Below are 24431 nucleotides of genomic sequence, written 5' to 3' on the forward strand. Positions count from 1 at the left end.
AAAAACAAACTATGCTTTATTGTAGTTAAAAAGAAAGAAAATAATAATAAAAAAGAAGAAATATGATGGGATTACATTAATTTTTGAGCAATTCCTTAAATATCACCAAGAAATTAATTTATTCTTTTCCAATTAAATAGAAAGCATGGGTACTTGATTATTTTCTTGGTGGGGCCAACAATGCCACCCATACCATTTGCTTCCACTTCTTAAAGACATGGAGGAAGTCAAAGAGAATAGTTCTCCACTTCCAGAACTCCGTCCCATTAGCCATGCAAAGGTCACATTTGTAAGAAGCCGTTACTCTTTTGGAATATATATTCCATCATATCATATGATTGTCGTACCCAACTTCAAAGACTGACTTAAACAAAAAAAAAGAAAAAGTTATTAGATGATCGAATCGACCCAGATGAATGAGAGCAGATTGGCTATCCAAGCCTAGATTGTACTAAAGTGGTGTTCGTGGTGTGCCGCGGGCCAAATCAAAGTTGTTTTTAAAATAAATTAAGATGTCCTGATGATAATAAAATTAATTTGTGGGCTCGATTTTTTTTTTTAAAATAAATTAAGATATCCTAGCAATGAAAAAATCAATCTAGATTAATTTAATGCATCTGACCTAGAATATAAAATCAAGATAACCTATAAAAATTAAAATTACAAAACTCAATATTTAATAACCTAATATCAAATAATAAAAGTAAAAAAAAAATATATAAAAAATTTAAGTCAACTCAAATTAATTCTACTAATCTACCGAATGCAATATAAAATCAGTATTAAGAAAATAATTTTTTTAAGAAAAAAACACAAAAGTTAAATAAATTAAAAAAAACAATGAAAAAAACTCCAGCCAAGACGTGTTAAATTAACTAAGCAAGATTCCTAATCACGAAAATTAAAAATTAAAATAACGAGGGTCAAATGTTATACAAAAAATAAATGATTGAAAATAATTTAGGGATTAAATTGAAAATTAAAATAAATGAAAGAAATGATAAAATAAAAAAACACATAATGGGCCAAACATATTTATTGGATCAAATTTTTATTTAGTTTTATTAGGAATTGGTTCACTTTGAATTTTAAATTTTTTTTGAGTCAACCCTTCAAACCATACTAAATTTAAAAAACACAAATTTTGCTTACTTGTGCTGATAATGTCTAAAGACTTTTTTTTCTTTCTTTTAGACTAGTTTTTATTCATCAAATTTAGCTAAATCATTCATTCCCTAACTGATACATTTGCAAATTATTAGTTTACCATAACCTTCTATGAGAGGATAATAAACGAAGAAGCCATTAGTCTAGTACAGAAAACAAAAATTGTGAAGTAGCGGAGGCATATTTTTTTATTTAGAAAACTGTTCGATGGATTTACCATGCAATTCCTCGTTTTTCCTTTCCTTTTCCCTTGTATTCACGTGAAAACTTGGTAGAAATTTGTTATCGAGCTTTAATACATGCAAGAAGAAAGATTAATATACTGAATTGAACAATATATTTATCTACAAATGGCGGGGATATGATGAATATAAAGCCAGGTCGCAGCTTTTGAAATTGAAGGGTTTGATATCGATCCTTTATTCAAATTAATAACAACCATTGCAGGGCTATACGCTTTCTCCTCCTCCCTCTTCCCTTTTCTTCTAAAAGGGGTGTGAAGCCTTGTTCATAGCTGGTCAACTCAATGATTCATCATCCATCAGCCTGACTCAACAAGTAAATCCAATGATTCATAGGTTGGTGGAAAAACTGTCTTTTTCTCTTAAATAATGTCTTTTGAAGATCTCTCTTCTTCTTTTTAAGAAAAAAGCTTTGATTGACCTGAATCAAATCATTTTATTATCAATTTATTATGGACTGAGTCTTGAAACCGGGCCGACTTTCGAGTCAGATATCCAAACTATACTTTCAAGACCATGTAAATGGTTTCCTTACATTGCAAATTTGACGAACATGAGAGGAAATGCATCATCATTCCCTGTTCATTTCTTTTCCTTGCTCTCCTTTTAAAGACGGAAACAATGTCACAACCAGGCTTAAAGCATATGTTGTTAGAAGTTTTACACTTGAACAATAATTTCATCACAACTTGGAGAAAAATACGAAAAACTACCATGCACATATACAAAACAGCAAATCAAAATGAAGCAGAATAAACCTCTTCAACCAATATGATGAAGTGCTCTGCTTTTTCAGGAATTTTTTTCCCCTTCTGAACCTTGTGCTGGTTCAGATACTAGCTGCTTGGAATACGCACGGTGCCGCCTTTCTCTGCCATATATGACCCAGAAGACTAGAGAAAGCATAACTGCAGTTGAGACCATTACCAAACCTATGTATATCCATCTACTGTATCTCCTGAGACTTGGACAATGATCCCTACATATGTCTTTGAATGTTTCCTTTGCAAAAGTGCAGTCTCCCAAGTCAACCAGGAAAGGAGCATAATTGTTCAAACCATAGCTCACGTTTACTGCGGCTGACATCTGGCTGTAGAATGTAGGGGTCAAACGTCCTGTTGTGGTACATATCCCAGTCGGTGAAACCTGACACACGTAGCTACTCCATACCTGGACAAGTTAAATGAAAATGTTGAATATCTCTTCAATTTTTTCGCACGCGAGTTTGTGAAACTCTTCAGTTTCCTTGCAAATGTAATGTCATGAAGGAAACTTTTAGGCTGAAGGAAAGGGCTGACAAGAGTTCACTGCTTTGCTTTCTATCCCAAATTGTCAAATGTCATTGAATCCTGCTTTTACTTTATAGCCTAGTAATGCTTCCTTTAGTATACATGCATCTTTAAACTTCAATCGTTTCTAGCTTCTATCGATTACCTGTGTTGCATTGGTCAAGTCCACCTCACCAGCACTGCATGGCCGGAGCGTCAAGTTGGCATAAAACGGGTTGCAAAGTATTGGTACCAACGGACCAGATTGGTTGATGTACACTGGCTTAAAGTTGGGGGAGAAGTTAAGATTAGAAACATTGGTGATGACCTGGTTGACCACTTCAACAAGTTGGGTAGTGATTTCCTTGCTCTTTAACAAGGTGTCTTGCGTAGTTGCTTTGTCCACACAGGGAAGTATATCATCTAAAGCTGTATGAGCAGTGGAGCTGTGCACCCAATGATCCATAGCGACACAAGTATCTCCAGCCACACTAGCATGTCAGAGAAAGAATAATTGTAAATTGGTGAGGGATCAGAAATAACAAATCAGGGAAAAAGGCTTACCATGAATTTGTAAGAGTAATGAAGCAATAAAAAAGAAAAAAAGAAATCTAAAAGGAATACATCCATTTTCTCTCAAGTACTAGCTCGGCAATGATTACAAGGGTATGGCTGAGTTTGGCTAGCATCCCTAATAACTTCGACAAAAATATATCTGGTTGAAGAGATAGAGACAAAAACATAAAATAAATTTGAAATAAGAAAAAACAGTCTCCATTGTCTATGTCTCTTTTGCCCAAGATTGTAACCAAACGATATTATGAGACATGAGAACTCCTGAGCCCTTGACAGTACGTACTCGTAGAAAAGGCAGTATAATTGGTATCACAACACCCCATCACTCCAGCAATGGCCATTTTCAAGGCTATGTCCGTGTCATAATGTGCCACCATTCCATTAATCCATAAGGCTTGCAATTTTCAGATGATACACCCTTTAAGATCCTTTAACTTTGAGTCTATGAGGGATCCATAGACTGATGGCATCCTATAAAGGATGCTTCCAGTTGAAGTGAGCACAGTGAAGAGGCTTAACAGTTGGCCAAAGCAGCCGTAGAAGTAGGTGATGGGAAACAAAACAGTAGAGGAAAAGGAATTACTGAGAACAATACATAGGCGAATCATTTTGGAGAAGCTGGAAACAAAAAAAAGATGATGAAAGTTAAGTGTGGTGTGCTATCCAATGTGGTGAAAGTGTTTTATCCTTGTTTCAAACATAATCATCAGAAATATTTTAGACCAAGGGAATATCTGAGCTTCAAATGGCTGGTCAGATTCAACTTTTGGAAAAATTGTTGATAGTAACTGCAGATTAATCTTCTCCTTACAAACAATACCAAGCAGGATGTTAATTCAGGCTTGGGTCAACCTGAGGATCATGAACTCAATCCAGGTCAATCCCAAAATGAAGTCATTTTGGACAAAAAATAACAAAATATTCACTGGAGCTGACCTGGCCGAGTCTTAGGTTGAGCCAGGTCAACCACGTCACGGATTGACCTACCAAGTCATCTAGATTTGACCGGATCAATATCTAAAACAGTTTGAAAGACACCCACTCATGCTGGACTCTGGGCCAACAACGAGGTTGCCAGGTCAGGTTAATATCTATGATCTGCAGTAAATAACTTACTTATGGAGAAGAAGGAAGGTGCCGCACAAAATGAAAGTTCCAGCAACAAGAATCCATCCAACAATGACAAGGCTGCAGCAATTTTATGAGGTCACATCACTCGAGAACAGGTAAGAATTAAAGGCAGTAAAAGATAGAATATCACTTACATGTACACCAGGAACCGCATGCCAAAGATTGAAAATACTGGAACACGAAAACTCAACATTATTACATATGCTTCGCAGAAGTTTTTAAACATTAGATTTATTCAGAGTTTCTCTTATCAAGGAAACAAAAAGCTAAGCTTACAGAATCCAAGAAATGTCAGGAGAAGCATAATGGCAGCAGTAGTGATCAGTGCCACTCTCCTGCATGAACACCAACATGCTCATTAAATGATCAAAAAGATCAAGTGCTTAATCAGATGCAATAAGCCGTAGCCTTCAACTTACACAGAATCCAAGAGATCACGTATGTCATCCGAATTATCCACAGTTTTCTCAGCAAGGACACTAGCAGAAGAATTAATTCTTATTCCAATCTGATCAATATCAGTTTGGACATTAGAAGGTAGAAAAACTTGATCAACTCCGATTAGCTTGGCAGAAGCAATAAAATCTGACACGGTCTTTAGTTTATCGACAGTGGTGTCTGCTTGATTCACAACATACTCCAAAGTTTCTGTTGTGCTTTTGTGGAATCTTTCCTGAGCAGCATATAGAACAACACATCCAACGCTGTAGCCAAAGAATTCAACATTAGTTTCTCTACATAAGATTGATGCGTGTGTCAGCACATGCATGCCTGCATGTGCGTGTGCGTGTGCGTGTAAAAGAGAGAGAAGCATCTACATAGCACATATGCTGAATAGAATGAGGAAAACGAGGGAGATAGCATAAGCTGTTCGAGAGTAGCCATAGCGCTGCCTTTTGCAACAGAAATGACAAAGGCAACCACACAGTAAGCACAGCCCAAATACCAGAAACCAGATTGCAGCAATAGCAAACAGAGGAGCTGCGGTGAAACCTACAGACTGCATTCAAACAAAACTTTCAGTTACCAGATAATTCTCAATGAAATCTGAAACTTTAGACTAAACACGCAATTAGAATGTGATTAGTTTGACACAAGTAAAACCCAATACAGAAGATCCACTCAATAACTCTAAATTGTTTTCCTAGAGCATAATATCCACCAATAACTTCTCATCACTTGCTAGAAGGTACATAAACGTTTGATATTGTTATTGTATTTTGAGCAACTTCGATCGTTTGCCTCGACAAGACCATCTTTCTTGTTCAAGAATTAGGACACTATGCGAGGCACATTTCAAGCAAGTAGCATTTAACCCTGTCTGGTACCAAACCATCTTTCTGGTTCTAGCATATTGCTATGAATAATTGTAATAGAACGTATTTATACTGATTTCCACTAGTATCTAAGTCTATTGGTATTGGCTTGATTAGAAAATTACATAAATCAGCATTCAATAATTGAATGTTGCTAAGTACAGCCAAAATTTTCCATTTTTCTCAATAAATGCAAATTAGAATCTTTCCTCCAGAATTATGACATTTACTTCCTCTATATCCACTAAAGCGCCTTTATTACTTGTTATTGTTAAAAATAACATAAATTATATTTTAAAATCATTTAATAATTTAAATTTTTAAATTAAATTAATTTTTTAACATAATATCATAATTTTAATAACTAAGCAATCAAAAAATTCTAATTTTATTAATTTTATTTATTTAATAAAAAATTAAACACAAGATAATATATGCTTGTATAAGTTTTAAATTTTAAAAATTTTATTTAAAATAATATATTATAAAATAATATAAATTATATTTTAAAATCTCTTTTAATAGCTTAAGTTATTAATTTACCATAATTTCTCAACAAAAACTTATTTTTTTTAAAAAAATTAAAATATAATTTATATTATTAACTGATAATTACTGCATAAATTTACTTCTCTCCCCACGTAGCATATTGTCACGATGACAACATGTTGTATAGAAATGTAAGATCCAATCTAGCATTTGCAAACTGGTAATTAAGACTGAAACCCTGCAACAGCGACAGCAACAGCAGCAACAATAGCACATAATGAAGTGCCTAAAAATAAAAACAAAGAGAGATGGTATGATTCTACTGGGGTTTGATCATTGATAAACTTACAGCCCAGTAATGGCGATCACTGATATTCCACCCTCCGGTGTATCTTTTGAAATCATTAAGGGGGTCTTTTCTGTAAGTCCTCTTTGGAGCTAACACAAGTACTGGTGAGTCCTCGACAGGTTCACTAATGGGTGCCTCCACCACAGACCTCCTTGGCCCCCATGAGAACTCCACCTCATACTTAGCTTCATTTTCCCTCCTTGCTACTGCTTTTCAAAATCAACACAAAATGACACAACTTTATGCATTTTCTTTTCTTCTAAAACACACCATCGTTGAGTAAGTAAAGTTAAAGTTTCAAAATTTTCTGTTTGGTAGCTGAGAAAATTTATGAAATCAAAACAAAACAAGATTTTGCGAAGATAAATATGTTAGATTAGGCTTCCAAGAAATATGAAAACTTGCATTAATTAAGTCAAAAAGTTTCAACATGCACATTTAGTGGGGTCACGTAAAAAAGTGAGCACACTAAAGTACAGCTAAAATAGTCCAGTCTTCTTTCTTACTATATTTTCTCAGAAACCAAACAGATGTTGAGGAAACAGTGGAGCTCAACAGAAAAGTTATAAGAGTATACCAGCAGGGGGTAGAGCAGAGAAGGGAATGGATGTTGAAGAAGTAAAGAAGACAAAGGTGAGCAGAAGAAGAGTAAATGAAAGTAAACTGTGACATGACATGATGACACAGAGAGGGAAAGAAAGAGGCTCTCTGTTTTTCTTTACTGTGTTCTTTGAGGGTTATCGTCTTACTGACAAGTTTTAGGTGCGGATTGATTTCGTGATTTTAAAATTTTTTTAAAAAATTGATTATTTATTTATTTAATATTTTTAATATGTTATGTTAAAAATATTTTTTTTTAAAATAAAAAAAATATTATTTTAATATAAAATATATTTAAAAAAATTTATTATCACATTTCAAACCATCCAATAAAAAAACAGAGAAAGCCTGTTGGCTACTTTCTCATTGGATAATGGACGTGTAAAAAAATTGAAAGTTCTATAAAAAAACAAAGGAAGACTGTTTTGTGACAAGACGATGATGAAGAATTTTACATAAAAGTTTGTAATTTGTTGAACCACAATTTTGATTATAAGAAAAATGTGAATTATTATATTATAATTTCAATATAGATTAAAATTATCCTATAATTTATATTTATTTTAAAATTTATTAATATATAATTTTTTTAAATAATATTACTCAATTTTAGTATATCATAGGTCGTTAGTTGTGGATGATGAATTAATTATTGGATAAATTATTTAACACTGCTCACACTACTAAAAATTAAATGATTAGTAAATATCTTATCCATTGCAAATAAAATTAAAGTTCATGGCCAATAAAAATCAGCAACAAAATCAACAATATAAAATATAAGATGCAGATTTATTATTGTTGATTTATCAACAAAAAAAATCCATTGCTAATAGATCAACAATGAAAAAGCAATGCTAATTTTGTTGTTGATTAGCAATGAAAAATTCACTGTTAATTTATATGCAACAAAAAATTTGCTGATATTAATGGTTTTTTTTATTTAAAAGAAAAATAATTTATTAAAAATGTGAACGAAGAATTTAATTATATAAGTTATAATGAAGATTCTCTCTTGAAACTTTAATTATGAAAAAAATTAAAATTTATATATTTTTTAAATCATAATAAAAAAAGTACCATAATACATGAAATAAAAAAAATATGAATATAGAATGAGAGACATTTATACATAATTATTAAATATAACCTAGTCCAATGATTAATAAAAAAATGAAAATTTAAAAAACTAAGATATTGATACAATAAAATTAATTTGATTCCATTTTTTTAGTAACTCGATTAATTAAATAATAAGGCTCTGTTTGTTTTATATTTTAAAAATATTTTTGAAAAAAATTTTATATATTTTTTATTTTTTTATTTTAAATTAATATATTTTTAATATTTTTTTAAAAATTAATATATATTTCCCAAATAATGTGTACTTCTAACCTACCATGTGAAAAGATGGAAATGGGGCTGCAATGCAAAATGGAAAACAACTGGATGGACCCCTGAAGGGGCGAGTTTTCCCAAAAAATTACGATCTTTGTCCTTCATTTTTATTTTTTCTTATAAACAGGAAATAGTAATTTTTTGAGGACCACAATTGCCGGCTATTTTCTGGGCTTTCGATGCTTCTTAGCCTTCTCGCCGCTCAGGCACGGCCTTGGCCTAGAATAAGGTATTGTCTCCATCTGTATTTTTTTAAAAGTTTGATTTTAAATTATTTTTTTATTTTTTAATATATTAATATTAAAAATAAAATTTAAAAAATAAATAAAAATACAAAGATTAATTTTCAAATATTCACAGGAGAGTGAACACTTTAGCCAAGTTCACTCAAATGATGATGTAACAGAAGACATATCACTCAAAGTAACTGACATGTCGTCTGGTCCGGATAAAAAAAATATTCTATAACAACAGTAACAGTTCAGCCCGTCAGCGTCTTCTCTCAGGCCTCAACAACTCCATGACGACTTTTCTTTAACAGCCACCACCTCCTCCCCCTCCATTTCCAGCAGCCATATACACCTATACAACACAGAGAGAAAGTGTTTTTAGAGAGAGAAACAAAAATGGGCTGTGGGGATCTCTTCTTTTCACTGCTTATAACTTTCTCAGCAGCCCTTATAACATACAACATCCTTATATCAGCAAATGCACCACTTAAGCAAGAACTACCGGGTCCATCATCAAGATCATCACTTTTAGTTGACCCAATTATCAAGATGCCATTCGAAAGATCAAGTTCTGGTAAAAAGAGACTGTTTCATACAGCTGTGACAGCTTCTGATTCTGTGTATAATACTTGGCAGTGTAGGGTGATGTATTATTGGTACAAGAAGCATAAAGATGGACCCAATAGTGAAATGGGTGGGTTTACTAGGATCTTGCATTCTGGAAAGCCTGACAAGTTTATGGAGGAAATCCCAACTTTTATAGCACAGCCTTTGCCTTCTGGGATGGATCAGGTTTTTGTTCTTCTTTTGAAATTTGGGTTTGTATTCGTTTCTTGATTCATGTGGTTGAATTTTAGAGCTCGCTAAAGGCAGTTAACTTTGAGAATTAGTTAAAGTTTTGAACTTGGTTAACCGAATTTGAGATTGTTAAGTTTTTGAGAAATTACAGTCTATTGATGATTTGAAACCCTTAGGTAAGGTTAAGACTGCTTATGTACTTACTTGGTTGCTGAAGAAACCTAGGCAAAGAAGGCACGTTAGAGTTTTAAACATCGGATATTTTCATGATCTAGGACTAAAATTTGGCTTTTGCGTTGACTTATTTTGGGAATTTTTTGAATTCATATGAGTAATTTTTAGTCAACTTTCTTCTGATATTTGTTGGTGTGTGCTTGTATTTACCTTGTTTGGAGAGAGAGGCGTGATGGGTAACATAGAGAGATAACCTTGATGTGAAAAAGTCTGGTGCATCTCATCATTTTGGAGCTCAAATTAGAGGGTGGAGCTTCATAAGGCCATAGTGACTCGCTGGCATTCTGTTGTTTAGATATAAATTGATTGATAGTGTAAGGAGTTAGTGCATTATTGATGTAAATTGGTTGACAGTGTTATAGTAGATGTTGCTGATTCTGAAGAGACTCTGGCTTGAAGCAGATGGCTACCTGCTCTCTTTGTTTTGGAAATGAAAAATTAGTTCAGCCAAAAAAAGAAATCAGAATGACGTTCCCTCTCATGCTTCAATAGGGGAAATTGGGAGAAATGGATCATATTAATTTCCTTATTTTCAGTGTTTTTATTTGTTGAATTTCCATGATTTGCTCATCTCAATCTTACAATCTCAGGGCTATATAGTTCTCAACAGACCTTGGGCATTTGTGCAATGGCTTCAAAAAGCAGACATAAAAGAAGAGTATGAAATGCTAAATTTCCCAGCTTCAGTGACAAGTTGATCTTTATTTCAATAAATTTGACTTTGTCTCCGCTATTTTACTTTTTACTCAGTTACATACTGATGGCAGAGCCAGATCATATTATTGTTAAGCCCATCCCAAACCTATCTAAAGGTGGCCTTGGAGCTGCATTTCCTTTCTTTTACATTGAACCTAAAAAGTATGAATCTGTCCTCCGAAAGTACTTCCCTGAGGATAAGGGACCAATAACAACCATCGACCCCATAGGAAATTCTCCTGTCATTGTTGGAAAGGTTTGTATTTTAATATGTTCTTTCTGACAATGTATTATTCTTCTGGTTGTTGGCCTTCTCATGATTGTCTGTGCAACTTTGTCAGGAATCTCTTAAGAAGATTGCTCCCACTTGGATGAATATCTCCTTGGCAATGAAAAAGGATCCTGAAACAGATAAAGCTTTTGGCTGGGTGCTTGAAATGTGAGATTTTTGTGGTTAACTCTATTTATGTGAATACCTTACAGTATGCAGTTGACCTTTTCTTTTTCCCTTGTTCTTTGATTAATACAGGTATGCTTATGCTGTTTCATCTGCTCTACATGGTGTTGGTAACATCCTGTACAAGGACTTCATGATTCAGGTATAATTAGAATAGCATTTCCATGTTTTATCATACAGTAGTCTCAAAAATTGTAGAACATTTCCTTAAGCTACTTCATGTTCATTGCTAAATCTCTCCTTTTCTGACATCATAATGATGTTCCATTTTCCAACATTTCAAATTTTATGGATTTCCTTTTACTAGCAGTTACCCATTTTGCATCTTTTGACAGCCTCCGTGGGATACAGAAGTTGGCAAGAAGTTCATCATTCATTACACTTATGGATGTGACTATGATATGAAGGTAGTCTGCTGTTAATAGACCAATACAGTTTTATGCTCTATGCACTTCAAGGATTAAGAAAAGATAAAGAGAAACAACTTCTGACTTCTTGATTTATTTCTTTGTTTGCAGGGTAAATTAACCTATGGAAAGATTGGAGAATGGAGGTTTGACAAAAGGTCTTATGATAATGTTGCACCCCCAAGAAACCTTCCCTTGCCTCCACCAGGTGTTCCAGATAGTGTGGTATGTTTCATCTCACCTTGTGGTCCTAACATGTGGCTGCATGAAATCCATGCACAAAAAGTTTTGGCCCTTTGTTGTTTTCAGTTTTCACTAATTTTTGTCTTATTTCTACATGGGGATCTAATTCTTCCCAAAATTCTAGATTTTGCTCATTTTACCATTAAGTATAGCATGGGTAATTTATGCAACAAAGATCCTGGGTGTGAACAGCAACTTTGGGAGCATACCCTTGCAAAATAAAATATAATTCCCATCAAGCATCATATTCAGTGTTAGATTAAGGAACTACTGTCAGTTTCTGGCAAGTAGCATTGCCACCTTGAGGCCTGAGAGGAGGGGCGAAACTGCTATGTGATTAAAAATGTCAAATGGGCTCATTAAAAATGTATAGTAAATTGTTGTAGTGTCGAAATTAAGCTTACACAACAGTCAGCTGTAGGTATAGCAACCAAGTTTAGACAAATTCCAGGTTCTCTTCACCCATTTGGGCATAGTGCCATAGTCTTTAAGGGAACGAGACTTTGGGGAAAATATGGAATTGAGTCTTCCTTTCCCTTTGCTAGATTGTCCACAAAATGAAAAAAAAGAAAAGTTTGACACTATTTCTGAAAGTTTCCTCAGATGTATTGGATTTTGGTTTTGCGATGGATAATCCTGCTTAATATATTGGAGAGTAATCCAATATTTGTTGAGCTCTGAGATTGGAGCTTAGGTGTAAAACGGAGTCCTGTTGTCAGCTCCATTTCTTGTTTTTAAGCAAACATAACATTGCAGGTTACTCTGGTGAAAATGGTGAATGAAGCTACTTCAAACATTCCAAACTGGGGATCCTAAAGAGGAGACTGATTGAAAATTGCCAAGGAAATATGGGTTTGCTGCTTGATACGAGTTGGCCCTTGGTATATTTTTGGGTGCCATATGTGAAAAGATTGTGAAGAATAGCATGTATTCTACATCAATTTGAATCCCATGCAAGCCTCTGTAATCGTTGGAAGTTAGGAAACTCAATATTCTGGCTGGTGATGGTACTAAATTGCGAAAAAGAAGCATGCCTACTTACACGAATAAATTCGGATCAGACTGCCACTAATGGCTGATGTACACTAACTTACAGTGTCTTCCAATACATATCCGATTGCTTGAGTATTCCTGAATGCTGTGTCACACTAGCCTTCGTCTTCTGCACCTGGTTAGTTTTGAGTCATGTATTATTTATTGTTACAGGCATGTTCGTTTTTCCATATGTTTGATACTTTTGAACAGATGATAGTATTCTCTTCTCGCATGGAAAAGAAAATAATAATATGGGCAATTCTAAAAATGGCGCGATGTAACACCACCTGCTTTGATCCATTGCTCTTACTTCTGATTGATGCAATCGAAAAAACAAGTTATACGAATTACATTCATTTGATTACATAAGAAAATATTATCCAAATTATTCGCAACAAAAAAACAGACGCATACACGCTCACACAAGTAATCGGAGAGGAAATTGAGTGCTTGTTCATTTTAACAAATTCACAAGCTCACCAATCTGCCGCAAGCACGGTTCATTTCACATTAGAGTTGCTAGAGTCGGTTAATGAGCCCATCCATGCCGGTGGCAGCATTCCAGTTTGCTCTTGAACAGTCTTAAACAATGGTGGTAGCATCTTATAAACTCCAGCAACCTCCTTCATTGCATTGCCTGCCCCAGCTCCATCGTTTGTCTCCCCACTGTTTCCGGTAGTCCAAATGCTGATTTTTGGCTGCAGCCCTTGAACTGCGTCTGAGTTTATCCTAGCAATCTCTCGATACATTCCGCTGTTGATCATTAAGTAATCTCTTAATGCAGCATAATTGCCGCCTAATGCGTCTAGAAGGGTGCGTAGATAGACTCCTTGTGCTTGTGCAAGTGCTACAAGCCCTTCAGCTTCCTTTTGCTTGCCATATAGTTCTCCATCAGCAACTTGTTGTCTGGAATAGAGTGTTGCATCTGCTATTGCTTTTTGTGCATCCGCCTCTTTCTCCTTTTCGTAGAGAATTGCTTCTGCTGCTTTCTGTTTCCTATACAGCTCCCAGTTTGCTTCTTGAACCTTTTATGTAAAACAAATTGGGTTAGAAGCAATTCAAAATGATTGTTTGCTGAACTTACTTTTTACCTTTTTTTTTAGCTTAAATCGAATTGAAGGTAAATTAGCTTTTGAGAAATTATATGGTGACAAAATTACCTTGGTTTCATACTCCACACTAGCCTTGCTTAGAAACTCAGCCTTAAGCTTCTCAGTTCTAGTCAAAGCATTCATTCTCTCCACCTCCATTTGCAATTCAGCATCCCTCAGTGACACAGCCTTTGTTGCTTCCACCTCTGCCACCTGCGCCTCCATGGACCATCCGGCCTTCTTCTTTGCCAAATCAGCGTTGGCCTCTGCAACCTCTGCCTCTCTATGGTTCTCATAAATCTTAACCTCAGTCTTCACCTTTATCTCCTCCTTCTTCCCATCTCCTTGTCGTTGTGTCGCTATTATCTTCGTTTCTGCATCGATTTTCGCCGCATTTTGTTGTGTCCGACCTTCCCTTTGCTTTGATCCTATCTCTCCCTTCATTTTCGCCTCTGCTACATCAATTCTAGCTTGATTTGCAGCCTCCATTTGAGTCTTTTGACCCAAGTAAGAGAAGTACTCATGCCCAGGAACATCGACAAGTTGTTTAACATTAGCATTATATATTAACAATCCAAACTGATTAAGTTCAAGCTGAACTTTCTCAAACACTTCCTGTTTAAAGTCTTTAGTGCCTTTGAAAATCTCTTCCATGGTCATGGAAGCAGCGAGGACTCTAGTTTCACCTTCAATGATACCCTGGACAAGCTCTTTAACATGGTTAGAAAGTTTGTCGTGTGGAGATATTAGCTTCGCGTATCTGAAGAGGCTTTGCTCATCATCTACACGAGGGCCAATAGTGAAGACAGCAGGAAGGACAAAAGGGAGCTTCTCTGCACTCATAGCCTGGACTTCGAAGGTGTAGTTGACCGGTGAAACATCGAAGACAGAACACGACTGGCCGGGGAGGATCCATCCCTTTTTGGCTAGCTTTATGTCTGAGATGCCAACTCCGGTTATCACCAGATACTCCGACGGGCTAGCAACTTTATACAACATTACTAAATTTATATGCAAATCAGCCCAGAAGTAAGCAGAGAGGGGGGTTGAAAGAGAACGTTGTGATGAACTTAAAAAGTTGAATATATACCAGTGAGATGATCAGTGGCGAAGGAATATCTGTGATATATTCTTATGAAAAACGAATATCATTCAAGATTTGCGTGGAATTTACATTCCAGTCTCCATATTCTTGCCAGGTACGAAGCCATATATTTCTTAGTTGTTACCATTTTTTAATATTATATAGCATTTATTCTTCTGTTTGATGTATATAATCCGACGGAGGTGCACATAGTTTCATTATCTAGCTCTTGACTTTTAAGGCAGCCTGCAATGCATAAACTAGACATTGTCCACGCAGTAGATCATGCTGACAGATGGATGAACCTAGCTCTACTAGTGAAACCCAAGATGTTATGTAGACCAAGTCTTGAGGGTTGACACATGAGCGAGCCAATGGTAAAAGATGAATAATGGGATTTCTTCTGCAATAATTGGGTTTTGTGAAATAAATTATCCCTGAGATTTGATTCCAGGTGTATCAAGGATAGAATATAAAATTTTCCTGGATAAGCATAAGGCTGATTTGAGGCAGGTTTTAGTAATTTGGTTGACTTTAAGAAATCTAATCCAATTTCACACCAACTTAACACTATTTAAATTGATTTTTTTTTTCCCGTATCAAACTTCAAAATCGGATCTCGACTTGCTAAATTTCCCATTTACATCCTCACAGGACCAAGATTCACAGCCTAGTGATTGGTGTGTGAAATAAGGATGTCATGATTATAAGAGGAGCAGGTATTACTTGTGATTTCAATGAATAAATTTCCCACACATTTTTCATTGATAGAAGTTCTATATTATACACAGAGTAACTGAGAGTGTAATTTAGAAAACATGTAAATGACAGGGCTGAATCTATGCTACTGTTACAATATACAGCTATATAATTTAAACTTAGAATCAGCTTCAAAGACAGAATTAATGACAGGATATTGTCCATGATTTTAGGCTAGACATGCTCTCTTTTGGTTTGAGCAGAATCAACGCATGCTTCCCTTCCCTTAAAGTGATCACGGGCTATCCAAGTTGTAACAAATCAAATCAAACAGAACTCTGGACCATTTAAGACACGAAGCATCCTGGGAACCTCAAATCAGTTTCTAGGAATAGGGATGGGCTGGAACTCAGAGAATAGGGAGAGACAGTGGTGCCGTGGGAGAAACATTTGAGACTCAAAAAATAGACAGAATTCAGTTCCCTTGGTCATGAAAACGCAAGGGAATAATCCAGGGGAGTAGGTCAGCTTCAAGCCATGGAAGTACCATCACCACTAATAATGAGATTTCAAACACGCAGAGTGGTGTTGCAGTGCTCCTATGTGACCCCATCAAATTACAACTTAGAAAGAAAGGAACACAAGTTAAATGAAGAGGTGGGACGAGACTTGAATCGAAAAGATATTAAAGATGAACAAGATTAAAGTTCAGTGCGGTGACTTCCAGGGCACCATCACGCTGCCCTGTTATGAGGCCTTCAAATCTCCTGATCTGAGCAGGTGAACATGATGTGTGGCTGGATTACAACACCAGCAGAGTCCTGGAGACTAGATTCAAGACCTGTAACAGTGTACAGTATATCATGATCGGCAAAAAGCAGGGGTCCTGTTTAAACCTAAAATGGAAAACTGTATACTACCTCCACCCCAAAGTCTTGATCACCATCTCATTAAAATGTCCTCGAGCTAATAATTTAATAACAAATGGCATGACTTGTAAGAAGTCAAATGAGACAATGTCTTTAAGACGAGCGAGTAGAAATTAGCAAGTAACAACATAAAATAATCAATGTAGTTTTTGTTTTGGATTTACATGAGAGAGGTCCTTTTGGGAAAGGGGACATCCATGCCATTGAACCAGCTTAATGTCAATCAATGTTCTTCTTGAAACCTAACAATCTCCAGTAATTCATATTAAAAGAAAATGCGGTGTCACTGTGGTGCAAAGTCATCTTTAAGAATATCTTATATTTTAAAAATATATTAAAATATATCTTTTTTAATTTTTGATATTAATACATTAAAATCATCAAAAAAATATAATGTAACATTAATAGTATTGTAATAAAAAATAGCAGAGGGATCTTCTAAAATATAAAAAAAGGTAAGAAGATATAGGAAAGCATTAAACTTGCATTTTCATAATCGTGAATGAAGGAATGAATAACTTGGATGGAATTCATAATCGTGAATGAAGGAAGGGACTCGATTGAGAATTTAAAGGAACTTTGGGGAGCTAATTAAGACAAAATTCTTTGAAGACTCGATTGAGACTACCCTATAGTTGGGGGACATTTCTTAGATTTGCTATTCGATCTACTACACTCTAAACTATGATAAAGTGTCTCAAAGTTAAGAAAACATGTATGAATTCGACTCAATTCATGAGTTTTTTTTAAAATCATTTATTATTAAATTGATAAAATTTATATGTTTGCGACTAAATTAACTGACGCAGCTGAAATCAGGACCGGCTTTATCAACCTTCTGCAGCCCGCTGGGCTCAAACTATATTAGCTTCATGTTGCAGTCCTAATAACAAGTGGATTCTGTGCCTCCTTCTCCGATGTTTCTCCTTCAGTAATCCGGATTTTACATAAATCAGAAAATATATCCTTTCTCCATCAGGATTAGATCACAGTATAAATACCGGGATATCTGAGGCGTTTCTTCTCATCAAGAAAATTATAGATACCTCTCTCGCTGCACTCTTCTTTTTGTAGCTTAGCTTTCTCAAAACCACTCAGCACTGTCTTTAGAGAGGGAACCGATCGATGAGCCTGCCTTGAAAATCCTGCAAAATTTAACGCTCATCATATGATCAAGTCGTAACATGTAGCTACGAATAACTTTGGAAAAAAGAAATCAGAAAAGAGTAGAGGGCACAACAAGTGAAAAACAGATAGTTCAAAACCATCATATTATACAGACCCAAAGTAACAATCGCAAGAAGATCCGTTTCTTCACAGACCATATTTAGACGTATACTGGAATGAATTCAATTAACGAACTTGTAAGCGAGTCTCATCAAGCAGCAATACGATGAAAGGTGTTTCTTCTAGGGAGGAATGTTAGCCTTGAAGCCATTGTTGTTTGATGAAATCTTAGTGTACGTAGAAATTCTTGATAAAAAAAAGAGATTTATCTAGACTAATTAATTAGAATCTTGGTAGATTATGATGGTTAAAGATTATAATTTTCTTATAAATATAAATATAAGGGATAATGTATTTTGAATTTAAAAATGTGAATCAATCAATAAAAATAGATTTTGTGTGATAACAATGATATGATCAAAGGAGTTACATTTAGGAAGTGGGGAATGTACATGAGCCTAATGCCATTTTTTTTGTTTTAAATTAACATGAGTATTCAGGTCAGTTTGTATATATCTCAATTAATTTTACAGGTTCTGAAGTTAACGACCATATAAATCTTTAATAATTTTAAAATTTATAGGACTCGAATCGATGATTTTCAAGAGCAAATTCAGAACCTCATAACATCTTTAACATAAGTTCTACCTGCTTGCAAGAAGCCAAACTTCTTGCAATGACTTTATATAGATTATGGAGGGAGTTGCTATTGCAGTAGGGATGATTTAGAAGAGCTTCCTCTGATGTATAGGCACAAATGCTTGAAGCCATGACAACAGAAGATAGGCCATCAGCAACCCCCCTGGACAAACCAAGATCATAATGGTTAACGGGAATTCGTCTGCCTCAATTAATTAATGACATTTCATAATCATATATTTAGTACGTAGTTCTTGATTCACTTACTATATATCTAACAATCATTTTAATAAAAACTTAAAGAGGCAAAAAACTGATTAAGACAAAAGAAGTGTCAATCCGACCTCTTAATTGGCTTCAACAATCATTTTCACCTTCAACGTTTAAATCTTTAAACAAAGCCTAATCTCTAATTAAGCAGTCAAATATTTGCAATGTTCTCAATTCTTTAACATGTTATATTCGCTTCATAGCCTTATATTTCTCACAAAAAAAATCCCCAGATAATTTGCTCCTATTAATGCTCATGTCAGCCATAATCCAACGTTTGAAGGCAGGCATCCTGTTCCTCAACGGTACGACATCTTGACCCTAACTTCGACACTGTATGCCACGTTGTCCTCGTCACTTGGAATCCAATGCAGCAGTCTGCTCTGCTTTCGCCGCATCTAGAGTCATTTACCTCCATAAATTAAATATATTTTATCACTTTCCCAAGTATAAAGTATAAATTATTATTTTGTTTTTTCATTGGTTCGATGCTCGCGAGCATTTTTTATGTATTGAAATGAAGCCGTTTAATTTTCGGTGCGGTTTTAAATATGTTATATTGACTTTTGGACGGTTGAGTTCACGGGCAAGTTTTTCATTGTTATCTTCCTATAAATTTAAACTCAGGATAATAAAACAAAAAACGAGTCCATTTACCACTTGTTCCAATGCTTTATATTAATTGAAAGCAATTTTAAGGGGTTGGGATGGTGGTTAAAAACGTATATTTTATTTTTTAGTTTTTAAAATTCAGATCTTGAAGTTGTACTTATAAAAAAAAATATTTAACTCTAGAATATATTAGATCAATGTAAATGATATAATTTTAAAATAATTCAGAGATAAGATTTAATCTTTGTTGACCCACTTTACCTATTATTAATAAATAAAATGACTTTTTCCACTTTATCGTTATATGTTATTGTTAATAGACGTATTTATATGGGTGACGAGTCACAACTTTTAATAGTGAAGAGTCATGATATAACTCTCCATCCTATCTCTAAAATTATCTTATTAATATAAATAATATTAATATGGATTGGATTTACTATATAATTAGTGAGTGACTCAAATTCAATTTTTTTATGTATTTATTACTACAATTTGATAAATAATTTACACATAAAGTCCACAACTATAATGAGATTCTCAATTGATTTTCCAAAGTAACAAAGCTAATCAAATTACCCTACAATAATCAAATTTAATGACATTATCCTCGTCAAAAGCAAAGCAACAAAATCCAATACTAGTAGTGCTTTTTATATGCAAAACCCATTCTTATTTCAACTTTTATCTTTCTTTTCGAAAAATAATTTTATTGTAGGCAAGTGATTTTGCCTTTTAACATCATCATTTGACTCTAACACCAAAAGTAGATTTAATATATATAAACCACAACTCTAGTTATTTACTTTGCCGATACTTTCTTTTTCTTTTTTTTAATAAACTTTATCAGTGCCACGCACCACCCACGGTTTCTTCGCATTTTTCCAGCTGTACACAGGAAATACACGTCCTTATCCTTCCGTTTTGTTTTTTTAATCAATTTTCCTCTATAAATATAGCTTCATTTCCCATCTCTTTGAACGCCACCGAAATTGTTAGTGATTCTTTGAAAAAAATGGCAATGCCAATGATCAATGAGTATAGCGACTCTCCAGCTTCTCTAAAAGCGAAGCTGAAATCTTCTCTTTGTTGCTTCTCCTCCAGTGAGATGATCCATCAGCATCAGACGCTTGATCAAGATCATGACCATGTAGGGAATTACAGCAGGAAGCTGCAGCCACAGACACCAAGATCTCCATATGCCTGGCTAAAATCGACAACCCATGATTTGGAAATCGTGTACAAGTATCGTGGGTTGATTGGAAAGATAGGAAAGAACAGGAAACGACATTGTTCAGAGGATTTTAGGTATGATCCTCGAAGTTATTCTCTTAACTTTGAGGATGATCTTAACAGAGAAGATGAGTTGCCACTCAATCATAATTTCAGGGCAAGATTTCCTGCCACGCCGGAGAGATTGGAGGTGGTCCGGCCGGTAAGGAGGACAGAGCTTCAGTTGTGGAGCTGATGTTTTAGGATCAAGAATGTTTGTGGGGTTTATTTGTTGTAATCCAGGTGTTGTGGTTTTTTCATGTACAGGCCATTGATCTGAATTCTAAAAAAGCAAGAAATTTAGGGGGGAAAATAAAGCAAGATGTGATTTAGTGTTAATATTTAGCTTAAATTATACTGCTATGCAAAGTGTATGGTTTTCTTTAACTTTTTTTTTAAAAAATTTTTTGGCATATATTCAATTTTGGTAAGAGAGCTTTGATGGGGTGAAGCACCTTGATTTTATTGCAGTAGCAAGTTAATTAGTTCACCTATGAGTGGCATTAGCTATTTAAGGACGTTGGAGCGGAGGAAATGCTATAGAAAAAATTAGACATTGCCTTTTGAAGGAGCCTGACCGTCCTGGAAATAGAAAAAGAAAAAAAAAACCCCAGATCTTGATATTAGTCAAGTGAGTCTCATGGAATACTGTCCAATCATTTACTTATTTCATAGTGAAATTAATAGTCTTGCAACCTTTTTTTTTATTTTATTGCATTAGCAAGTTGTCATTTTCTTACATATTCAACTTGGTCCTGTAAGAAATGTTGCTGAAAGATTTGGCATTTTGTTAGTTTTTCATGCGAAGTAACACTGTAACCTCTACAAAAGAATCTTCAATTGTGAAACTAGTCCTAAAAGGGTCCTTGAATTTTTATTAAATTCAAAAAAATTAAGAGAAAAGAAAACTTGATAGTTATAAAAACTGGCTATGCGCTTTGCTAACGAGGAGGTTCAACTCATTTTTTAAAATATTATTTTATTTAAAAATATATTAAATTGATATTTTTAAATAATTTTTTATATTCTTAATATTTTAATATTAAAAAATATTATTTTAAAATAATTTGAATGGAAAATCATTATGCAACAAATACACATCAAGTTTAAGATATAAATATTATTTATTAAAAACTTTGAAAAGTATAGTTTTTTTGGTCGGTTCTAAATTTATTTTTTATAAATTACGGGTGAGTACTCTAAATTTTAAAATTGGTAAAAAATTAACATTAAAAGATCAATCGAATTGTATATAACTGACACGAATATTTATAATTAATAAAAAATATTATTTATTAAAATAAATATAGTTTGGATTAAAAATTTATAATGAAGGTATTAACCTCATGGCAAATGGAAAGGTGTTTTTGTCATTTTGTGGGGACTGGTACTGTACTGACTACTGAGGATAAGGAGAAAAAATCAGACAGGAAAAGGGAAAGGAGACAAGAAACGGGATGAGGAAGGAAGTTGGGGCCATTCTCTCTCCTAAAAGGTGCCGCGTAGGGTCGAATACCACATGGGAAAGAGATGGAATATGCTGCTGAAAGGATGGTAGCATCTTGTGTTTTTGCTTGAGTACAAAAAACACGACGTCAGCTGGCCTCCATTTTTGTCCGTCTAATCCATCTAAAGACAGAGTTCTGTCACCAATTCACTTGAAACAAAGAGCTTACGGACACACACAGTGGCAACTTGCCAAGGAAGAAACGCTGTAATGCATTTCTGCTGAACTCATAATTCTTCTACCCTTTGATTTGCGAGGTTTTTTTTTTAAAAAAATGAACTAGCATAAATAAATAAATAAAAATCGACAAAATAATATATTTTTAGTGATTTTTCTGCATTAATTAACTTATATATATATATATAAAATTGTGCTATTTTCAAAAAAACTATGCAGTAGCACACTGTAAAATGGAAGTTGTTTATTAATTGATGATGATTAATCCTATATAATTGAGGAATTTTAGTGCTTAGCATCACTTTACAGTTTTTGTATGTGATTGGGAGATTATAAATAACAATTACGAGAATCGGTCAGAGTAATGAATGTTTAGTAATTAAATGCTGAGATTTGATTCTAAGTGGTGAAAATTTATCATTTTTCTGTACACCTACTCGCAATATAAGATAAAATGTGACGATGCCATATTGTTGAAGAGTGCACAGTGTGTTCAAATAAAAATAATAAAAATTATTTGTTTGAATTTTATAAATTTTATTATTATTAGAGGTTTATATAATTGTTAATTGTAAAGTTTATAGGAAATAATAGAGATACACATAAACTGATCTGGAATACCTATATTAATAATAATAAAAAAAAAAGAAGTAGAAGAAGAAATAAACATGTAGGTATGATAATTAAATTGCTGCCAAATTTGCTTTCACAATTTCAAAATGCATTGATGAAACAAAGTGAATGTTGAAGAATGGGTGGAGATCAATCACCCAACATCTTTAATGCTATTGATATTTTGGTTGTGATGTAACTAGATTATGTACTGGGAACTTTAGTTTTTTCAAATGTAATTTTTTAAAAAAGAGAGAGAGAATAGAATTTTGGTATTTATTTTGAGTCAACTAGGTTTGAATCAAGATATAGTCTTCTATAATACGATTGAGATTGGATTTGAGATAGAATAGAGATCAAACACAAGGTTCTAAGATGTTTGGTTTAGATTAGGGCACCATTTGTTTTTTGCAATACAAAATTGATTTTCAAAAAAATTAATTTTTTCATTTAATTTTTTTTATATTTTTAAATTTTTTAAATTTACTAATATTAAAAATAATTTTTAAAAAATCAAAATATATTTTTAATATATTTTTTAAAAAATAATCACTATAAAAATACTAAATGGACTCTGAAACTATGCATATCAAAACTTTGCCTCCAAGTTTTGATTTCAAAGAGTCCAAGGATCGGAAGATTTGATTGAAACTAAGTACAATTTTTCTTTTGAAAAAAAAGAAGAAGCTGGTCTCTAAAGAAATTGATATTAGCTCGATATGGTCTCTAAAGCCCTACAGTATATTCGGGCCGTGCGTGTAAGGTTATAAGCCCAGCCCACCATCCCAATGAAGGCTAAACATGACACCAGCCAAAATGGGCTTTAGGCATGTAGGACCAAAGCCCTAAAGTGAATTTTGGGTCAATATAATCTGACATTAAGCCCAGAGAAGCTTCATCAACCCTAGATCGGAGAATACCATAACCACTGTTATTAAACTCCGCCAAACATACCATCAACCCGGAATTTATTCTAAATTAGGTTAAAAAAATTCATTTAAAAATTGATCAGGTTAATAATATGGGTTGATTTATAGCCTGTTGAATCGGTTAAAAACAATTAATTTTTAATTTTTTTTCCAAAATCAATTGATTTAGATTTATTTGAGTTAATCTTGTAAAATAACTATGTACATGTCACAACAACTGGGTGTGAGTGAGTGGTGAAGTTTTTTTTGAGAGGAATCGCTCTTCAAATGAGCACAGATAGACCATCCAATAAAATCACAGAGAGTATCCACGTAATTTAAAAGTGCTGGAGCTTAGCGTATATTAGCTAATCACTTGCTTCAACAAAAGACAACTGTTAGTTGGGTCCACGAAGAAGTTTCCTAGCTGGCCGTGGTAATGGTTGCTTTGAAAGATTACAAAGCATGCGTGTACTTTTGTTTTTTTTAAAGAAAAATATATATATTAAAACAATTTTTTATTTTTTAAAATTTTATTTTTTAACATTATTCATCAAAATTATTTAAAAAAACTAAACAAAATAATTTTAAAAAAGAAAAAAAATTAATTTTTTGAAAACAGCTTTTCTGCTATAATTAAAAACAAACAGTTATGTAGCGTGTACAAGAATATGTAGCTGGCTTCCCTATTCGTCTGTTTCTTCTTAAATGTAACCCCAGTTTTGCAGTTAGATCTTTGCAGGTTTTTAAAACCCCACCACCCAATGG

General features: G+C 33.9%; 4 protein-coding genes across 5 annotated transcripts; 2 read left to right on the forward strand and 2 right to left on the reverse strand.

Moving 5' to 3' along the window:
* Positions 1-1953: 1953 nt before the first annotated feature.
* Positions 1954-7275, reverse strand: LOC118050235 (uncharacterized). 2 transcript variants are annotated; one of them, XM_035060508.1, is made up of 9 exons: positions 7116-7275; positions 6539-6744; positions 5203-5384; positions 4804-5088; positions 4661-4719; positions 4519-4555; positions 4370-4441; positions 2844-3168; positions 1954-2579 (listed from the first exon to the last, which is right to left on the reverse strand). In XM_035060508.1, exons 1-9 carry the CDS (start codon positions 7213-7215, stop codon positions 2202-2204), a joined length of 1644 nt encoding a protein of 547 aa, XP_034916399.1. In that variant the 5' UTR covers positions 7216-7275; the 3' UTR covers positions 1954-2201. The 2 variants fall into 2 exon arrangements, with proteins under 2 accessions (XP_034916399.1, XP_034916398.1); XM_035060507.2 differs by having other exon boundaries at positions 6539-6747.
* Positions 7276-9015: 1740 nt separating this feature from the next.
* LOC118050125 (hydroxyproline O-arabinosyltransferase 1) lies at positions 9016-12845 on the forward strand. Its single transcript, XM_035060379.2, has 8 exons — positions 9016-9558; positions 10389-10456; positions 10549-10750; positions 10836-10933; positions 11024-11093; positions 11287-11358; positions 11470-11583; positions 12358-12845. Exons 1-8 carry the CDS (start codon positions 9163-9165, stop codon positions 12415-12417), a joined length of 1080 nt encoding a protein of 359 aa, XP_034916270.1. The 5' UTR covers positions 9016-9162; the 3' UTR covers positions 12418-12845.
* Positions 12846-12927: 82 nt separating this feature from the next.
* LOC118050124 (flotillin-like protein 4) lies at positions 12928-14947 on the reverse strand. The gene is made up of 2 exons (XM_035060378.2): positions 13797-14947; positions 12928-13661 (listed from the first exon to the last, which is right to left on the reverse strand). The coding sequence occupies exons 1-2, from the start codon at positions 14724-14726 to the stop codon at positions 13137-13139; spliced, it is 1455 nt and encodes a 484-aa protein (XP_034916269.1). The 5' UTR covers positions 14727-14947; the 3' UTR covers positions 12928-13136.
* Positions 14948-18154: 3207 nt separating this feature from the next.
* Positions 18155-20798, forward strand: LOC118050142 (uncharacterized). Its single transcript, XM_035060390.2, has 2 exons — positions 18155-18166; positions 20038-20798. The coding sequence occupies exons 1-2, from the start codon at positions 18155-18157 to the stop codon at positions 20653-20655; spliced, it is 630 nt and encodes a 209-aa protein (XP_034916281.1). The 3' UTR covers positions 20656-20798.
* The last annotated feature ends 3633 nt before the right edge of the window (positions 20799-24431 follow it).

The sequence above is a fragment of the Populus alba genome, chromosome 6, assembly GCF_005239225.2.
Source record: "Populus alba chromosome 6, ASM523922v2, whole genome shotgun sequence".
Classification (NCBI taxonomy): Eukaryota; Viridiplantae; Streptophyta; class Magnoliopsida; order Malpighiales; family Salicaceae; genus Populus; species Populus alba.

Coding starts and splice junctions, on each gene's coding strand:
- LOC118050235 (XM_035060507.2), bottom strand. CDS start 7,215: ATGTCATGTCACAGTTTACTTTCATTTACTCTTCTTCTGCTCACCTTT. Junction 5,089..5,202: donor CTATTCAGCATATGTGCTAT/GTAGATGCTTCT, acceptor CTTTGGCTACAG/CGTTGGATGTGTTGTTCTAT. Junction 3,169..4,369: donor ACCTTCCTTCTTCTCCATAA/GTAAGTTATTTA, acceptor CTGACATGCTAG/TGTGGCTGGAGATACTTGTG.
- LOC118050125 (XM_035060379.2), top strand. CDS start 9,163: ATGGGCTGTGGGGATCTCTTCTTTTCACTGCTTATAACTTTCTCAGCA. Junction 10,457..10,548: donor AAAGCAGACATAAAAGAAGA/GTATGAAATGCT, acceptor CTTTTTACTCAG/TTACATACTGATGGCAGAGC. Junction 10,751..10,835: donor CTCCTGTCATTGTTGGAAAG/GTTTGTATTTTA, acceptor CAACTTTGTCAG/GAATCTCTTAAGAAGATTGC.
- LOC118050124 (XM_035060378.2), bottom strand. CDS start 14,726: ATGTTGTATAAAGTTGCTAGCCCGTCGGAGTATCTGGTGATAACCGGA. Junction 13,662..13,796: donor GTGTGGAGTATGAAACCAAG/GTAATTTTGTCA, acceptor TTTACATAAAAG/GTTCAAGAAGCAAACTGGGA.